Raw genomic sequence first — 16,244 nt, 5'->3', positions numbered from 1 at the left:
TCTTGAAACCCCAATTCTCATATGTCATGGTGCCTTGGATCTGAATTGTCGCTTTGTAAGCGCGAGGCTGGCCGAACAAAACAAGAATAGGGAACCCTCTCAGCCGAGCACAAGTACTCTCAAGTCCAGCAAATACGGAGTTACCTCGGGAATGGAAATCAGAAGCAGCTTGGAAAGCTGGAATAAAAGCTAGAATTATTTCACCCGAGTAGACGTGATTGACTTTGAATTGATCTTGGAATATTCCACCGTTGGGCAGGTTGCCTGTCAACTGGCCAAACGGCAGCCGATCCGTCATCGACTTGAGTCTCCCCCTCCCTCTCTCCTCCTGCATCATTGCTGCTTCATTTCTCTTCTTCTCTCAGCCGGAGCCACGCCACAGTCCACGGCCTTCTTCACATTTTCACTTGCCACTCCATCAGTCGCGGCAGCCGCGCCGAGACCTTAGGTTCAGCCATCACGACTCGTTCGCCAACCCCCTCTCTCGGCTGGCGATCGATCCCCGTTCGATTACATCGCCAGCCAGAATCCTCGCCCTGGACATCGCCTCGGACGATGATTCGTTTCGTGTTCAAGTAGCTGTTCATTCCGTTTCACGCGCCGCTCGTCCTTGACTTGCGTCAAACCGTCTCAACGCCATCGCTGCCAACCAACAGTCTGTTCGTGTACACCAAGAGCCGGGCCGATAAACGTGTTCGGCGCCGCTGCGAACTGCTCGATCGCGATCCAAACGCAGCGCTTACACCAGTGCCTCGGTTCTGGTCTCGAATCGGAAGGGACGCGGATGACGGCCATCGCATGGTGATCAGCCATGGATCAGCAGTGGTCGGCATACAGAGACCCGGCCATGGGTCGGCCGGCGCAGTATGACAATAACAACAGCAATAACAACCCCTATCCTCATCAGTTGAACACGAAATACGCCAGTCGTCCACAGCACCAGTCCGCCCAGCTGCCGGCGGGGTATACCTATGAGAGCTACCAGAGTCCCGTTGCAGCATCTAAACCACCGTTCCCCCCGCAGACCACCGCTGCCAATTCCACGTCGATGGCGACGCCGCCAACGACGATGACGTCGCAGCTGAGAGACTACGCTCCTGATGCGGATACCACGATGGAGGATGCCGATCCTTACAACCGGTCCAAATACCCCAGGGCGTCTCACAATAGTCGCCCGGTGTCGCAATATCTTCCTAACGAGAGTTCGTCTGCTGCCCGCCGATATTCGCCCATGGACGTTCTCTCGCCGCCGTATAACTCCAGTCCAACCAAGACACAGAATTCGTACACGCTGCCGCCAGCTACAACAACAGGCGGCTCCCGACAGTCCCCGACCCGAACGAGTGTCTACTCGTCACCGACTCAGGCCTATCAGTCTCCACCTGGTGGGTAGCATCCGTTATACGGACATAAATATGCTGCGTCTCGATAGCGCTGACATTCTCTAGGCTCACGAGCGTCCCGACCTCCCGTCTCGTCGTCGGATTTCGGTGCCGACCAATTTAGCCCGTCGAGCGGGTCTGGCTCACAAGCCAACACGCAGTTTGGCACGGATACGAACTCCTCGCGACATTCGCAACAGAACAATCGTGCTGGTCGGGGTCCGATTCCCCGGTTCACCAAGATCCGATCGACGCAGGAACTTCAGCCAAAAATCAACGCGCAACCTCCATATCGCCGAGCTAATCCGGAAGGTGGTTTCATTAGTGTGAGTGTTTCAACTGATCTGGATTGTGGTGTATTGGGTGCTCATCATTTGGTTGTAGCCTCTCCAAGCATTGACATCCCATCTTCCCGCCACATATCACATCTGCAACCCGTCATTCAAATACGAATCCTCGCGAAACCCGCGTCGGGTGCTTACAAAGCCAAGCAAAGGGGCGAAGAATGACGGATATGACAATGAAGAAAGTGATTATATTCTCTATGTGAATGACATCCTCGGTAGTGAGGAGAATGGCCACAGGTGTGTGATGATCCTGTGCTAGCTGAAAGAGAACTTCGCTAATGACACAACCAAGGAACAGATACCTCATCCTCGATGTCCTAGGCCAGGGGACATTTGGTCAGGTAGTAAAATGCCAAAACTTGAAAACCCAGGAGGTGGTGGCTGTCAAGGTCGTCAAGAACAAGACGGCCTATTTCAATCAAAGTATGATGGAGGTCTCGGTGTTGGATTTGGTAAGTTTACTAGAGGATCTCAATTGTCGAGAATGGTATCATTGACGTCTTCTCAGCTGAACTCCAAATACGACAAAAATGATGAGCACCATGTCCTCCGCCTCAAGGACACCTTCATCCATAGACAGCATCTCTGTCTGGTGTTCGAGCTGCTGAGCGTCAATTTGTACGAGTTGATCAAGCAGAACCAGTTCCGAGGCTTGAGTACAACGCTTGTGCGAGTGTTCGCTCAGCAGCTTCTAAACGGGCTGAGCCTCTTGCAAAAGGCTCGATTGATCCATTGCGATCTGAAACCCGAAAATATCCTGCTGAAGAAGTAAGTCCTGCCTAATTTTCGCCTCTGCTCTTGTTGCATGGCTAACCATTATTCGGCTTGCAGTCTGGAAAGCCCCATTATCAAGATTATCGATTTTGGATCGGCATGTGACGAACGTCAGACTGTTTATACGTATATCCAGTCTCGTTTCTACCGATCCCCCGAGGTCCTTCTGGGATTGCCGTAAGTTTTGACGCCAATAATTCATCTCGGTTCCAGCTGACCGTACTCTAGATATTCATCAGCCATCGACATGTGGTCCTTGGGCTGTATTGTCGTTGAACTGTTCCTTGGGCTGCCCTTGTTTCCGGGCTCATCGGAATATAACCAAATCGCCCGGATTACGGAGATGCTGGGAATGCCGCCTGCTTGGATGCTTGAGATGGGCAAACAGGCGGGTGAATTCTTCGAAAAGGTTACAGATGAGTACGGCAGGAAGACTTGGCGCTTGAAGAGCATGGAACAATATTCGCGCGAGCATAACACCAAGGAACAACCGAGCAAGAAATATTTCCAGGCAAACACTTTGGATGAGATTATTAAGGGTTATGCCATGCCAAGGAAGAACATGAAACCGGCGGAGATCGAACGAGGTACGCTTATTATTCGCGCTTCTTGTATGGCGAGTCACTGACTCTGGCAGAACTCAATAATCGCGTTGCATTCATCGACTTTGTGCGGGGACTTTTGCAGATCAATCCCCTGGAGCGATGGTCGCCCCAGCAGGCAAAACTGCATCCATTTATCACGCAGCAGAAGTTCACGGGGCCATTTGTGCCCCCGTCGAATCTCAAGTACGCTAACCTCAACAAAACACCGGCTCCGGGGCTGCAGCAGCAGCAAGCCGCCGAGGCCTCCTACAAACAGCGACAACAGCAAGCCGCCCAGGCCGCCCAAGCGGCGCAACAAGCGCAGGCACAGCAGTCTGGGTATTCGATGCAGGTTGCTCCATATCACCCCACCACTCATCCGCCTCCGGTCTACAACGGCATGTACCAGCAAGGGGCTCCTCCACCGTACGCTTCTCAACCGCCGGGTTATGGCCACCAAATGGGTATGATGCAGGGCCAGCTCTCCCAACATCAGTACGGTCCGTCACAGAGCCTCTATGCGCAGGCTACTACCAGAGCCGGCCGACAGCGTGCCTCCACAATGGATCAGCATCAGAGCGGTATTCCGCCAAGCATCCAGCGCGTGGCCAGTCACCTGGACCCCAATGCTCCTATCCGTCTCCAGCCCAGTCCCGCCTATTACCCGCCTCCGCCCGATGCGTACGGTGACAATTCCAATTCGAATTCTCGCCGTCGTGGCAGCCGCGCGGGCCCGAGCCATCGGAATCGAGATTTCATTCGGACTCTGGAGGATGGTGTTCTTGGCGAGGGGTTCAATCAATCTCAATGGCATTGAGATGGTGCGCGCGTGTTTTGATGCTCAATTTGTTTTATTTGTTCAGTGTCGTCTCGATTGCGAGTTACGACTTCAGTGTTGATGTCACTTGGCGCGACTCACGACCGAGCCTGGCGTCTCGCTCTGTCATTCAGGACGTTTTCATGCTTCACGAGGAATGCATGGAATGCAAGTGCGCTATGGAGCGAAAGTGTGCAACGGGTTCTGCGAGTTTCTTGCATGATGAGCTCGGTTCTTCGAGTCGACGCCATGGCACTGATTGTTCAAAACTCGCGCATGCGAGCATCATTCGTTGTCGACATTCTTCCTGCCGTCGACACAGTATACCACGATCTGCATTTACGACCTCTTATCCCATCCGTTCGGGTCTTTTCCAAAATGAATCATCAGTCTCCCTTCTGGTCAAGTATGGGTCAATTTGGCATAGCATCGGCGTAACTTGGAGAGGATCGTTTATTTTGTTTACTGCACGTCTATATCTGGACTCCCATGTTTATACACGTATGTCTTCATGTTTGATGTGGTTATGTTTTTCCTGTGATGAGTTTTCTTCTATGATCAGTACGATTACCATGCTTTTGTCCATACTTGTTCCCTTTTGCAGCTACTTGACTGCAATGAAGTCGTATTCATCTCCATCCATGTACAGATTCGCATGCTGTTGGCCAACAGTTTGATCTTTATACCACCGTTACGGTCGTCTCGAAGTAACGCAAATGAACTGGTATGCAGTTCCCAAGACTTTGGCATTTTGAATCGGAAGGGTATGGAGTGATATAGGTACTATTCTGCTGAGAAGTCGAGTTTATATATTCAGATCTAAGATCTGGGAAAACAAAGTTTTCTCTATAACTACTGGCAGACAGGCCGCATCGCGCGAGACGATTCAAAGAATGGCATCGCAACCACATTATTCAGATGTAATCAACTTATTTACCGTATGTCGGGTTAAACTATTAAATCAATGTTCTCCTATGCTGCGGCTGACAGTATGGGGGGGATCTGATTCTGGGGATGAATGGGATGGCAAACCGTAATTTTACATTCCTAATATGGTTTAGCCTACCCTCGCTTAAATTTCATCACCCGGTCTTGTCAAGATCCCACGGCAGACTCGCAACTTCAAGCCGGACCAACTTCACTCGGATCGACGTGAAGGGCTGATATCTCGTCGATCGAATTTCCCCGGAGTCGAGTTTTCTGCTCGCGGACTCTAGCGCATCGACCAGCTCGATCAACACAGAACCGAGAACAGCCGAAAACAAAATGTCTCGCTTTTTCCACGGTGGCAGCGACAGCGACACCTCCACCTCCGACGAGGAGGAGCTCTACAGCGAGGAGGAGGAAGAGGAGCTGTCTGAGGAGGAGTCCAGCGAGGAGGAAACTGAGTCCGAGTCCGAGTCCGAGGAGGAACCGGCTGGCCGAAGCGGTGCCAGCCGATTCATGAGGGATGTTTCCGAGAGCGAGGAGAGTGAAGATGAAGATAGAGTGACGGTGGTGAAGAGTGCAAAAGATAAGCGATGGGAGGAGCTCGAGGCGATCGTCAAGTCGATCGAAAATGCGGAGAAGATCAACGACTGGGCCGTGATTGCAACAGGTGTGTTTTTACCCAGAGGGAAATTTTCCGTCTCGAGAGTGCTGACGCCGGTATAGAGTTTGACAAGTTGAACCGGCATATTCCCAAGATCAGCCCGGTCGGCCCACCGCCAAAGATCTATATCAAGACCATTGCCGACCTGGAGGACTTTATGAACGAGACCATTGCCAAGCAAAAAGTGTCGACGAAGAAGATGAACGCCAGTAATGCGAAGGGTCTCAACGCGGTCAAGCAAAAGATCAAGAAGAACAACAAGGAGTATGCTGCCGAGATCGAGAAGTACCGTGCCGACAAGGAGGGTTACATGGAGGCGGATGAGGTCTCTGCCACGGAGCTCGTGGAGAGGACTATCAAGCCTCGCGTGACGGCTTTGGACAGTCTGAATCTGGCCGACGATGAAGGCTTCTCGACCGTGGGCCGTCACGGCAAGACATTGCAGTACACCTCGGAGAGCATCCTCAAGCACCTCCGGATCATCGTTGAATCTCGAGGAAAGAAGAACACCGACCGCCAGGAGCAGATCCGCACCATGGAGAAACTGCTGGAAGTTGCTCAGACTCCCTACCAGAGGATTCGCATTTACCTGACGCTGATCGCCACGCGGTTCGATCTTGTCTCGTCTTCGGCGCTTGGGTATATGAGCATCGAGCAATGGAAGGCTACCGAGCGGGAGCTCTCGGCCCTTTTGTCGGTTCTGGAGCAGAACCGCAACCACATCGTCACCGAAGGTGCTGAGGAGTGGGAGGACGATGAAAAGCTGCCGCAGGTTGCCGAGGGCGAAGTGCTGCGCATTCCCGGTAGCATCGTGTCCTTTGCCGAGCGCCTTGATGACGAGTTCACACGGTCTCTGCAGAACATTGACCCCCACACCGCCGAGTACATCGAGCGCCTTCAGGACGAGCAGGCACTGTACATTGCCATTGTGCGTGCCATGCTCTACGTGGAAGAGCTTGGCAAGACCGACAAGAGCGAGCCTCGGCAAGAGAGCATCAACCGCATCGTGATGCGGCGGTTGGAGCATCTGTACTTCAAGCCGACCCAAGTTATTACCATCCTGGAGGATGCCACATGGAAGGCCATTCCTGCCGACTTGAACTCGGCTATCACTCCTCGCCAGAGCACCATCGATGTCCCAGCCCTCGTGCAGTCCCTGTGCAACTACCTCTTCAAGTACAGCGACGGCATCATCCGGGCGCGTGCGATGCTGTGCCAGATCTACTTCATCGCCCTGCATGACAACTACTACCGCGCGCGTGACTTGATGTTGATGTCGCACCTGTCAGAGAACATCTCCAACTTTGACGTCAGCACACAAATCCTGTTCAACCGCACACTGGTTCAGATCGGTCTCTGCGCGTTCCGCGCCGGTCTCATCTACGAGGCCCAGAACACACTCTCGGAGATTTGTGGCAGCGGCCGCCAAAAGGAGCTGCTGGCCCAAGGCATCATCCTGCAGCGGTACTCTACCGTGTCGCCCGAGCAGGAGCGCCTTGAGAGGCAACGACAACTTCCATTCCATATGCACATCAACCTCGAGCTCCTGGAGTGCATCTACCTCACTTCTAGCATGTTCCTCGAGGTGCCCCTGATGGCGCAGACTTCATCGAGCCCGGAAATGAAACGACGAGTCATCTCCAAGACCTTCCGGCGGATGCTCGATTACAACGAGAGGCAAGTGTTCACGGGACCGCCGGAGAACACGCGAGACGGCGTCATCATGAGCGCCAAGCTCCTCGCCGCGGGCGACTGGAAGAAGGCGACGGAGATGCTCACCAGCATTAAGATTTGGGACTTGATGCCCCAGCCGGACAAGATCAAGAAGATGCTTGCGGAGCAGATCCAGGAGGAAGGCCTGCGGACGTACCTTTTCACGTACGCACCGTTCTACGACACACTGTCCATCAAGACGCTGGCCGACATGTTCGAGCTCCCGGAGAAGAAGATCTCCGCCATTGTGAGCCGGATGATCTCCCACGAGGAGCTCGCCGCGGCTCTCGACCAGGTCAACAACGCTATCGTGTTCCGCAAGGGCGTCGAGCTCTCTCGTCTCCAGTCCCAGATCGTCACGCTGGCGGAGAAGTCCATGTCCCTGCTCGAGGCCAACGAGAAGACCCTCGAGCAACGGACCCAGGGCATGGCCCACGCATTCCAGCGCGACCAGGGCACCGGTCGCGGTGGCCGAGGCGGTCGGCCCGGTCAGACGCGCGGCAGCACCCGACTCCCTGGCGGTCAACAACGGCGGCCGGGTGGTCAACCGTTCAGCGGAGGAGCGCTGGGAGGAGCGATCAAGGCTTAATCGGGGGTCTGGTTCGATGGGCTGGATTTTTGTATACAAAAGTTCGATGTCCCATTTGTTACGTAGGAGTTTGATGATGTTCCTTTTTATGAAATGTGGTTACGCCATTTGGCAGTCTGAGGGGTATGGATTATGATATCCTGTCTACAGATAGAATGGATGATATTATTAGTTGAAGTACTATCACTTCCATAAACTCTATCGTGACTCGTAGCGACATCAATCAATAATGTACAAACCCATCTCAATGATGAGGTTATTTTAGCCCTCTTCAAGCGTCGTTAGATGCTGCAATGACCAATACTCATTTTCCTCGCACTGGCTATCCACCCAAACCAGCCCGTCCGCGAGAAGATCCTCAATCACGGTAACCGCACGCGCCTTCTCCCAGCCGAGGTTCAGCTGCAGCATCGACACGGTCACGTAACCAGAGATCTGTATAACCTCCAACACCGTAGCCTGGTCCGTATTGAGCTCCTTGGGCACGGAGCGGATATACTGCTTGCTGCCGACGCGGACGATGCTGAAGCCCGAGCCTAATGGTTCGAGAGCCTTGACGGCGCGGAGGATATCATCACTACATCAACATATCCAGTTAAATCCCGGTTTCCTTACAAAATGAGGAGGGTGACATACTCAGAAACCTCCAACCCGCCACCAATCGCCTTCCCCCGCCCGACCTTCTTCCGGCACTCCTCGACGCTAATCAATCCTCCATTTTCACTACGTGTCTCGCGACAGAGTTCCACCACACGCACCGCAACCTCAAAGTAGAAATCATTCACATCACCGCCGAGGATCTGCGTCCAGAAACTGCCGCCACTACTTCCGCTCTTGCCCTTGACGTTGCTGGCCGCGAGCGGGTCGACACCAATCGCATGGCACATGCGCGCGAATTCCGCGCGGAAAGTCGGGTTAGAACGGATAGTGGCGGCATGCTCCAAGGCGAAGGAGTGAAGGAGGGACTGGAAGACGGAGAGCTGGGTCTGGAGGGATGCGAGGTGTGAGGAGCGCAGGTTCGCGCCGTGCGTGGCGTAGGATTGGCTGGTTTGGGTGCGGTTGGCGAAGGCGCCGAGACCGACACCGCGGCGAGTGGACATTTGCCTTGTCTCGGTGTTTTAAGACGGAGTTGATGGGTATTCTGGGCTCGCTGGTCTGCTGTCTGCGGAGCGACATGCGGAGGGCCGCCATTCTAGCCCTAAGAGTTCCGATAAGGGCTATAGTCCAAATCAGGTTTAGCGCATTTGTGATAAGAGAGGTAATGGCTATTCCATATTAGGACTAGGGGGATTCTTAGCGGAGCCCACACAAACCTCAACTCCTTCATTTTGTCCCTCGAGATTTTTCTTCGTCTCCAGCACCAGCGTCCTCGACAAGCCGACAATCGTCGAATATCCGGCCCGAATTGAGTCGAGATGGCTACCTCGTATGCTCCCCCTTTGCGCACGTCCCCTCGCTGATCTGCATTGCCAGACCGTGAGACCTTCAGTGATAGTCGTCCATCTTTCTCGCTGGGGTTGGCTGTCGCGGATTGAATCCCGCAATGGCACCAGCTCGATCATTCCCGTCGGTCGGTTCTTTTTCCTCTCATTGAGCAGTATCAGGGAGGCTCAATTGGATCGGCCTAGCATGGGGTATTGGGGCTGAAGGCCGCTCGTCGGCCTTCTCCCTGAAATTCATTGTCGAGAGCTGGGAGTTCCGGGGGCGTGGCCCTGCGGGCTCGTGGCTTCGGCATATTCTTCCTGAGCGGAATGCTTAGGGTTTTGTCGGATGAGGTCAAGATAGTGGTCGCCGCTTCTCGTCATAAAGGGCGCCGCCTCTCACCTCACCGATTAAATACATTTCGTCGAGTCATCCCGTCAGTTGAGAATGTGGCGCTGTGCTGCAGTTCTTACTCGGCGATGTTGCTTCGTCTCGCCTGGACAGACTATGCTGACTGTCACGCGTTCTAGCAAACTCCCCACCCAGGACCAGGTCCTTGTGCCTGAGACCCTCCTGAAGAAGCGCAAGAGCCAGGAGCAGGCTCGCGCTGCTCGGCTTGAGGCTGCGCAGAAGCGCAAGCAGGTTAGTCTTTTTGTTCCCAACTCGTCAAGTGGAGCGAGGGTTGGCTGGGTGATGATAGCTATTTCAGCGACTAGACTCCGGTCGATGCTGTCGCTAACCGTTAACCATCTTTCGGGGCTGACATCCAACACCTCGCTTCACTAATGGGGATATGTTGATGTAGACGTTGCTAACGGTCTACAGGCCAACAAGGAGAAGCGTGCTGTTATCTTCAAGCGCGCTGAGGCCTACGTCAAGGAGTACCGTGATGCTGAGCGCGAGAAGATCCGCCTGGCCCGCGAGGCTCGTGCTCAGGGCAACTTCTACGTCCCTGATGAGCCCAAGCTAGTCTTTGTGGTCCGCATCAAGGGGTGAGTCAAGTCTACGCAGATAGAGAGGAAGGAGCGAATGTTAACGATGAATAGTATCAACAAGATCCCGGCTAAGCCGCGCAAGGTCCTGCAGCTGTTCCGTCTGCTGCAGATCAACTCGGGCGTGTTCATCCGCCTGAACAAGGCGACGCAGGAGATGCTGACCATCATCAACCCCTACGTCGCCTACGGCTACCCGAACCTGAAGACCGTCCGCGAGCTCATCTACAAGCGCGGCTACGGCAAGGTCAACGGGCAGCGCATCCCCCTGACCGACAACCAGATCATCGAGGACAACCTGGGCAAGTACGGCATCGTCTGCATTGAGGACCTGATCCACGAGATCTACACTGTCGGCCCCAACTTCAAGCAGGCTGCCAACTTCCTCTGGCCCTTCAAGCTGTCCAACCCCAACGGTGGCTTCCGCCGTCGCAAGTTCAAGCACTACGTTGAGGGTGGTGACACTGGCAACCGCGAGGAGGCCATCAACGAGCTGGTGCGCAAGATGAACTAGATTTCTGGCATGTTTATGGATGTCTTATGGCGGTTAGAGTCAATGGACAAAAAAAAATATCGACACATCTAATTTCTATTCAAATCGTCTACGTAAAAATCCAGTAGATACATTTTATATCCTGACCACGTCGCAAACCTTCCGGTCTTTGTCCACGACAAGTCGTAACTGCCGACCCTTATTCTCCTCCGTCGGGGCAAACACTCCTTTGCGGAGGTTTTCCGTGTATAATTCATACGACGGGTAATCTGATTGATTGATCAGTGAGCGGGACTCAAAGGAAAGAGGAAGGGTTCTTACATCCATCGACGAAACGATTGACTTGCTCCTCGGTCATCCCAGTTCCTTTGGTGGCGCGGAGGGTCCTCTCCTGCTGCTGGCGCCAGTCATAGACAAAGCGGGTGTTTTGGGCGTCGCTGGATAAACGTGAGCATTTTCCTGAGACAAGACTAAAAAGGGGGAAAGGGGACGAACATGTGTATCAATGCATCGAGTTGACTGAATCGATTACGTTAGTTAAGTGAAACAAGCTCGAGAGTCAAAGGTGTACATACTCGGTTAACACATCATACTCCCTCAACGCATCATTCACCGTCTTCACATCCTCGAACCGGACATACCCCAGACGCCCATCATACCCACTTGCGGGATCCTCCTTCCGGCGCACGGCATCCTGCCATCTCGCGCGGAGAGTATCCTCGTCAAGCGCGCGGAATCCAACGCACCAGCCCTCGAAAATTACCACACGGATCTTTTCCTCACCGTCACGGTTTACTGTCTCCCAGCGACTCTCTGGCAAAACTCGATCGCCCTGGCCCTGGAATGCAGACTTGTCATACTGCGGGATGGCGGTGGGTTGATTGGCGCGCAACGAGGCGAATACCGCGCGGCCCATCGTGAGGTCGTGCGTGGAGGGCTGCCCGCGGTGCTGTACCAGGGGGTTATCCGGGTGCCGCGCTGCAAGTGCTTGCTGGTCCGCATGGGTGAGGTAAATGTCATCAAGGGAAAGAGTAACTACGGGAAGGGAGTAGGGAGGGTTGCGCAGGGTTTGCTGGAGCATTGACACCTAAATACACCCTATTAGCTGTTGAAATTCATATCATCGAATGGGTTTAGGAAATGCCTACGAGAACGGTCTTCCCCGCACCCTGCACCCCGTTCAAGCCGAGGAAGAACGGAGGCGCGTCGGGATTATTGCCGTGACGCGCCTGATGCGCCTTCAGATGCTCGAGCAGGAACGGGATGCAGTGCTGGGACTTGTCATCGTGGTATTCTGGCATTTTGGAGGGTGCAGGACTTCGAATTGCGGGGATCCATGCTGCTGATCGGAGGGTGTAGAAAGCCCTAATTGACGATCCGGAGAGAATCCCGGCCGAGAAGAGCTTAGTCATCATCGACCGCGATTGAGCATTGAGACCATGATGCTGGCTTTGGGGAGAGTATGAGAGGGGATGCAAGCTTCATAGTGTCGTTAGGGGATGAGAGAAGGTCTCAAATGCATTGCCAGTGCCCCAAGCGCTCAAGCAAGCTCAATGGTACTTGTAGACTGGTGGCTAATACTGCTGTAGGAATAGTATAGTAGCACTTGAACATTTGCTCCGATCCTGCAGCTATTGTGGGATTCGACATCGGCAATTCATGATGCAAAACTATGGCAATCTTCCAGCTTGTTCTTCCACAGATTAAAGTTCAATTCAATATTCATATGAATCGAATTGCTGCATCCTGTGAATGTGATCTAAGATGACGTCGGCATGTGACGGGCGATGACCACCGAGGCTTGACCGAGGAGCCAATCAGAAACTCCGACTAAGCCGAGGTTCCGCCTCGGCCCATGCCCGTTTTAAGACCCCGGCCATCCCTCCGCAAGCAGCCTTTCTCGATTCCTCCAAGCTTGGAGTTAGAAGATAGTGATCCATCATGGCCGAACTGCGCTTCGACAATCAGACCGTCGTCGTCACCGGCGCCGGCAGCGGCCTGGGAAAGGCGTACGCGCTGTTCTTTGCTTCGCGCGGCGCCAATGTCGTCGTGAACGATCTGGGTCTGCCCCAGCACGGCGGCAAGTCCAAGGTGAGTGAACGTCTCTGGAGCGACCGTGCTAGGGGTGTGGTGGTTTGCTAACACGGTCTGTGTAGAATGCCGATGCCGTAGTGGAGCAGATCCGAAAAGCGGGTGGAAAGGCCATCGCCAACTACGACAGCGTCGAGAATGGAGACCGCATCATCGATGCGGCGGTCAAGAGCTTTGGTCGCATCGACGTCTTGATTAACAATGCCGGAATCCTGCGCGATGTTGCTTTCAAGAATATGAAGGATGAGGATTGGGATTTGATCTATCGAGTCCATGTTTACGGAGCATACAAGGTATGTCGGGCGAGAATTCGAACTCTCTGAGTGATTGGGGATTGACAGATGATCGAAGTGTGCTCGCGCAGCGTGGCCGCATTTCCGAAAGCAAAAGTATGGCCGGATTATCAACACCACCTCGGCTGCCGGTCTGTTCGGCAACTTTGGCCAGGCGAACTACTCGGGTAAGTTGATCGTCCATTCCACGAGCTCATGACCGAATGGAGTCTGACCTGTCTAGCCGCCAAACTCAGCCAGGTCGGCTTCACAGAAACCTTGGCCAAGGAGGGCGCCAAGTACAACATCATTGTCAACGCCGTCGCTCCGATTGGTAAGTTGATACGAAATGGATGCGTGTTTGGTCATTCTGACCTGTTGCAGCTGCAAGCCAAATGACGGCGAAGATCTTGCCTCCGGAAATCTTCAAGCAGTTGGGCCCTGAGTGGGTGGTCCCCCTGGTGGCCCGACTGGTGCATCCTTCCAACACCACCGAGACTGGCGGTGTCTTCGAGGTTGGCGGTGGCCATGTCGCCAAGCTGCGCTGGCAGCGAGCCAAGGGTGCCCTGCTGCGGGCGGACTCCACACTGACTCCGCAGGCCATCCTTGCCAAGTGGAAGGACGTCTATGACTTCTCTGAGCCGAGCTACCCGACTGGCCCGGCTGACTTTGCGACCCTGCTTGAGGAGGCTCAGAAGCTGCCCCCGAATCCGTCGGCGCCGAACCTCGACTTCAAGGGCCGGGTGGCCTTGGTTACTGGCGGTGGTAACGGGTAAGTATTTGTGAATATATAATATCCTGTCCAGCTCCGCTGACTGGTTACAGTCTTGGCCGGGCATACTGCCTGCTGTTTGCCAAGCTGGGCGCCTCGGTCGTGGTCAACGATTTGGTAGACCCCGAGCCCGTTGTGCAGGAGATTCGTAAGGCCGGTGGCAAGGCGGTGGGCAACAAGGCGTCTGTCGAGGATGGCGAGGCCGTGGTCAAGGCGGCCATTGACGCCTTTGGCCGGATCGATATCTTGATCAACAACGCGGGTATTTTGCGGGATAAGGCGTTTACGAACATGAGCGATGAGCTTTGGGAACCGGTGCTGAACGTGCACCTGCGGGGCACATACAAGGTGACCAAGGCGGCGTGGCCGCACTTCCTGAAGCAGAAGTACGGACGCATTATCAACACGACGTCGACGAGCGGTATCTACGGCAACTTTGGCCAGTCCAACTACTCGGCGGCGGTATGTTCCAGATTGGGATTCGTTTTCATGATGAATGCTAACGATTATAGAAACTGGGTATTCTGGGCTTGTCGCACACGCTGGCGGTTGAAGGCGCCAAATACAACATCAAGGTCAACACGATCGCACCCAACGCCGGTACTAACATGACACGGACGATCTTGCCGGAGGAGATGGTGCAGGCGTTCAAGCCTGATTACGTGGCGCCGCTCGTTGCTCTGCTGTGCTCGGACGCACTTCCGGAACCCGGGACCAAGGGCCTGTACGAGGTCGGCAGCGGCTGGTTCACGAACACGCGATGGCAGCGAAGCGGCGGGTACGGCTTCCCCGTGGACAAGCCGCTCACGCCCGAGGCGGTGCTGGAGAACTGGGACAAGATTGTCAACTTTGATGATGGGCGCGCGGACTACCCGTACGACAACCAGACGGGAGTGCAGCGGATTATGGCAAACCTGGAGAACCGGATCAACCAGGAGGAGTCCAATGCGGAGGGATCGGACATCCTGGCCAACATCGAGAAGGCCAAGAAGGCAAAGGCGAATGGCACGGAGTTTACGTACACCGAGCGGGACGTCATTCTGTACAACCTCAGCGTCGGTGCGCCACGCACGCGGCTGCCGCTCGTGTATGAGAACGACGAGAACTTCCAGGCGCTGCCGACCTGGGGTGTAATCCCGTGGTTCAACGCTGAGACTCCGTTCAACATGGAGGACATTGTGAAGGACTACTCGCCGATGCAGCTGCTGCACGGTGAGCAATACCTCGAGATCCGCAAGTACCCGATCCCGACGGCGGCGCGCACAGTGACGGAGCCGCGCCTCATCGACGTGATCGACAAGGGCAACGCCGCCATCGTCGTGACGGGCTTCACGACACGCGACGCCGCCACGGGCGAGGACCTCTTCTACAATGAGTCCACCGTTTTCATCCGCGGCAGCGGCGGCTTCGGTGGCTCCAACAAGCCGACCGCGCGCCGCCCCGCGGCCGCTGTTGCCGCCTACAAGGCGCCCAAGTCCAACCCAACCACCACCGCCGTCGAGCGGACTTCGGAGTCCCAAGCCGCTCTCTACCGACTCAACGGCGACCGCAACCCGTTGCACATCGATCCCAACTTCAGCCGCGCCGGCGGCTTCGAGACGCCGATCCTGCACGGCCTTTGCACGCTCGGCTTCTCGGCGCGCCACGTCTACGAGGCGTTTGGCGCGTTCAAGTCCCTCAAGGCGCGATTCGTTGGCGTCGTCCTGCCGGGCCAGACCCTCCGCACGGAGATGTGGAAGGTGGACTCGAAGACGGTAGTCTTCCAGACGGTTGTCGTCGAGACGGGCAAATTGGCTATTGCCGGTGCGGGCGTGGAGTTGTTGGAGGACGCAAAAGCCAAACTGTAGTTCTTTCTTGTATGATATGCATCTATGGTTTGATCTGCATGTTGTTCACAAAATGGGATTTTGGTTGATTTTTCTCTTGAAATCCGCTCCCTGGCCAAAAAGTAGAGAACATTAACTCGTTCAATTTGATTCAATACCCCCTAAGAGCTAAGTAAGGTACCTACATACCCGTACCAGCAAGAAGTAGGTACATCCATCCAAATCAGATAGTACTTCTTTCCCCGAAACCCTGCTAATAAGTTACTCGAATAAAATCGATACACAGCGGAGGGAAACATTCTACTTCACGAAAGAAAAAAGAAAAAAAAGCGTGCAGATGGGAGAAAAAAAAAAAAAAAAACCGAACGTCACTCTCTCACGAGAAAGACAAAACGCAAAATAGCACAAGTAGGAGCAGGAGCAGAGCGAGTACAACAGAAAGGACAAAAATTATTAATATGGAAATCGGGAAAATAAGATTGAAACGGAAAACGGTAGTTTGAGATTTGAATATAAAACGTTCCCAACAGATACGCAAGTAAAAACACACACATACAAAAACGCTCACAAACGCCGTGG

At 54.2% G+C, this 16,244-nt stretch overlaps 6 protein-coding genes across 6 annotated transcripts; 4 read left to right on the top strand and 2 right to left on the bottom strand.

Moving 5' to 3' along the window:
• Positions 1-811: 811 nt before the first annotated feature.
• On the top strand, positions 812-3,904 carry VTN49DRAFT_363 (uncharacterized protein; the record flags this gene model as incomplete). Its single annotated transcript, XM_069411487.1, has 8 exons — positions 812-1,385; positions 1,449-1,708; positions 1,767-1,966; positions 2,028-2,181; positions 2,238-2,497; positions 2,561-2,680; positions 2,732-3,090; positions 3,141-3,904. The coding sequence occupies 8 exons, from the start codon at positions 812-814 to the stop codon at positions 3,902-3,904; spliced, it is 2,691 nt and encodes an 896-aa protein (XP_069271537.1).
• Positions 3,905-5,170: 1,266 nt separating this feature from the next.
• VTN49DRAFT_362 (uncharacterized protein) lies at positions 5,171-7,797 on the top strand (the record flags this gene model as incomplete). Its single annotated transcript, XM_069411476.1, has 2 exons — positions 5,171-5,501; positions 5,558-7,797. 2 exons carry the CDS (start codon positions 5,171-5,173, stop codon positions 7,795-7,797), a joined length of 2,571 nt encoding a protein of 856 aa, XP_069271536.1.
• A 261-nt stretch (positions 7,798-8,058) lies between these two features.
• VTN49DRAFT_361 (uncharacterized protein) lies at positions 8,059-8,897 on the bottom strand (the record flags this gene model as incomplete). The annotated part of the gene is made up of 2 exons (XM_069411465.1): positions 8,059-8,374; positions 8,434-8,897. The coding sequence occupies 2 exons, from the start codon at positions 8,895-8,897 to the stop codon at positions 8,059-8,061; spliced, it is 780 nt and encodes a 259-aa protein (XP_069271535.1).
• Positions 8,898-9,726: 829 nt separating this feature from the next.
• Positions 9,727-10,725, top strand: VTN49DRAFT_360 (60S ribosomal protein uL30; the record flags this gene model as incomplete). Its single annotated transcript, XM_069411454.1, has 3 exons — positions 9,727-9,861; positions 10,045-10,211; positions 10,266-10,725. The coding sequence occupies 3 exons, from the start codon at positions 9,727-9,729 to the stop codon at positions 10,723-10,725; spliced, it is 762 nt and encodes a 253-aa protein (XP_069271534.1).
• Positions 10,726-10,839: 114 nt separating this feature from the next.
• VTN49DRAFT_359 (uncharacterized protein) lies at positions 10,840-12,005 on the bottom strand (the record flags this gene model as incomplete). Its single annotated transcript, XM_069411442.1, has 5 exons — positions 10,840-10,973; positions 11,026-11,141; positions 11,200-11,223; positions 11,280-11,791; positions 11,853-12,005. The coding sequence occupies 5 exons, from the start codon at positions 12,003-12,005 to the stop codon at positions 10,840-10,842; spliced, it is 939 nt and encodes a 312-aa protein (XP_069271533.1).
• Positions 12,006-12,645: 640 nt separating this feature from the next.
• VTN49DRAFT_358 (uncharacterized protein) lies at positions 12,646-15,686 on the top strand (the record flags this gene model as incomplete). The annotated part of the gene is made up of 7 exons (XM_069411431.1): positions 12,646-12,795; positions 12,861-13,088; positions 13,147-13,255; positions 13,312-13,401; positions 13,452-13,839; positions 13,893-14,301; positions 14,352-15,686. 7 exons carry the CDS (start codon positions 12,646-12,648, stop codon positions 15,684-15,686), a joined length of 2,709 nt encoding a protein of 902 aa, XP_069271532.1.
• Between the last annotated feature and the right edge of the window lie 558 nt (positions 15,687-16,244).

Source organism: Thermomyces lanuginosus (assembly GCF_041956635.1).
Source record: "Thermomyces lanuginosus strain ATCC 200065 unplaced genomic scaffold VTN49scaffold_15, whole genome shotgun sequence".
Lineage (NCBI taxonomy): Eukaryota > Fungi > Ascomycota > Eurotiomycetes > Eurotiales > Trichocomaceae > Thermomyces > Thermomyces lanuginosus.
Note: the sequence above shows the minus strand (reverse complement) of the source record. Positions and strands in the feature narration are given on the sequence as shown.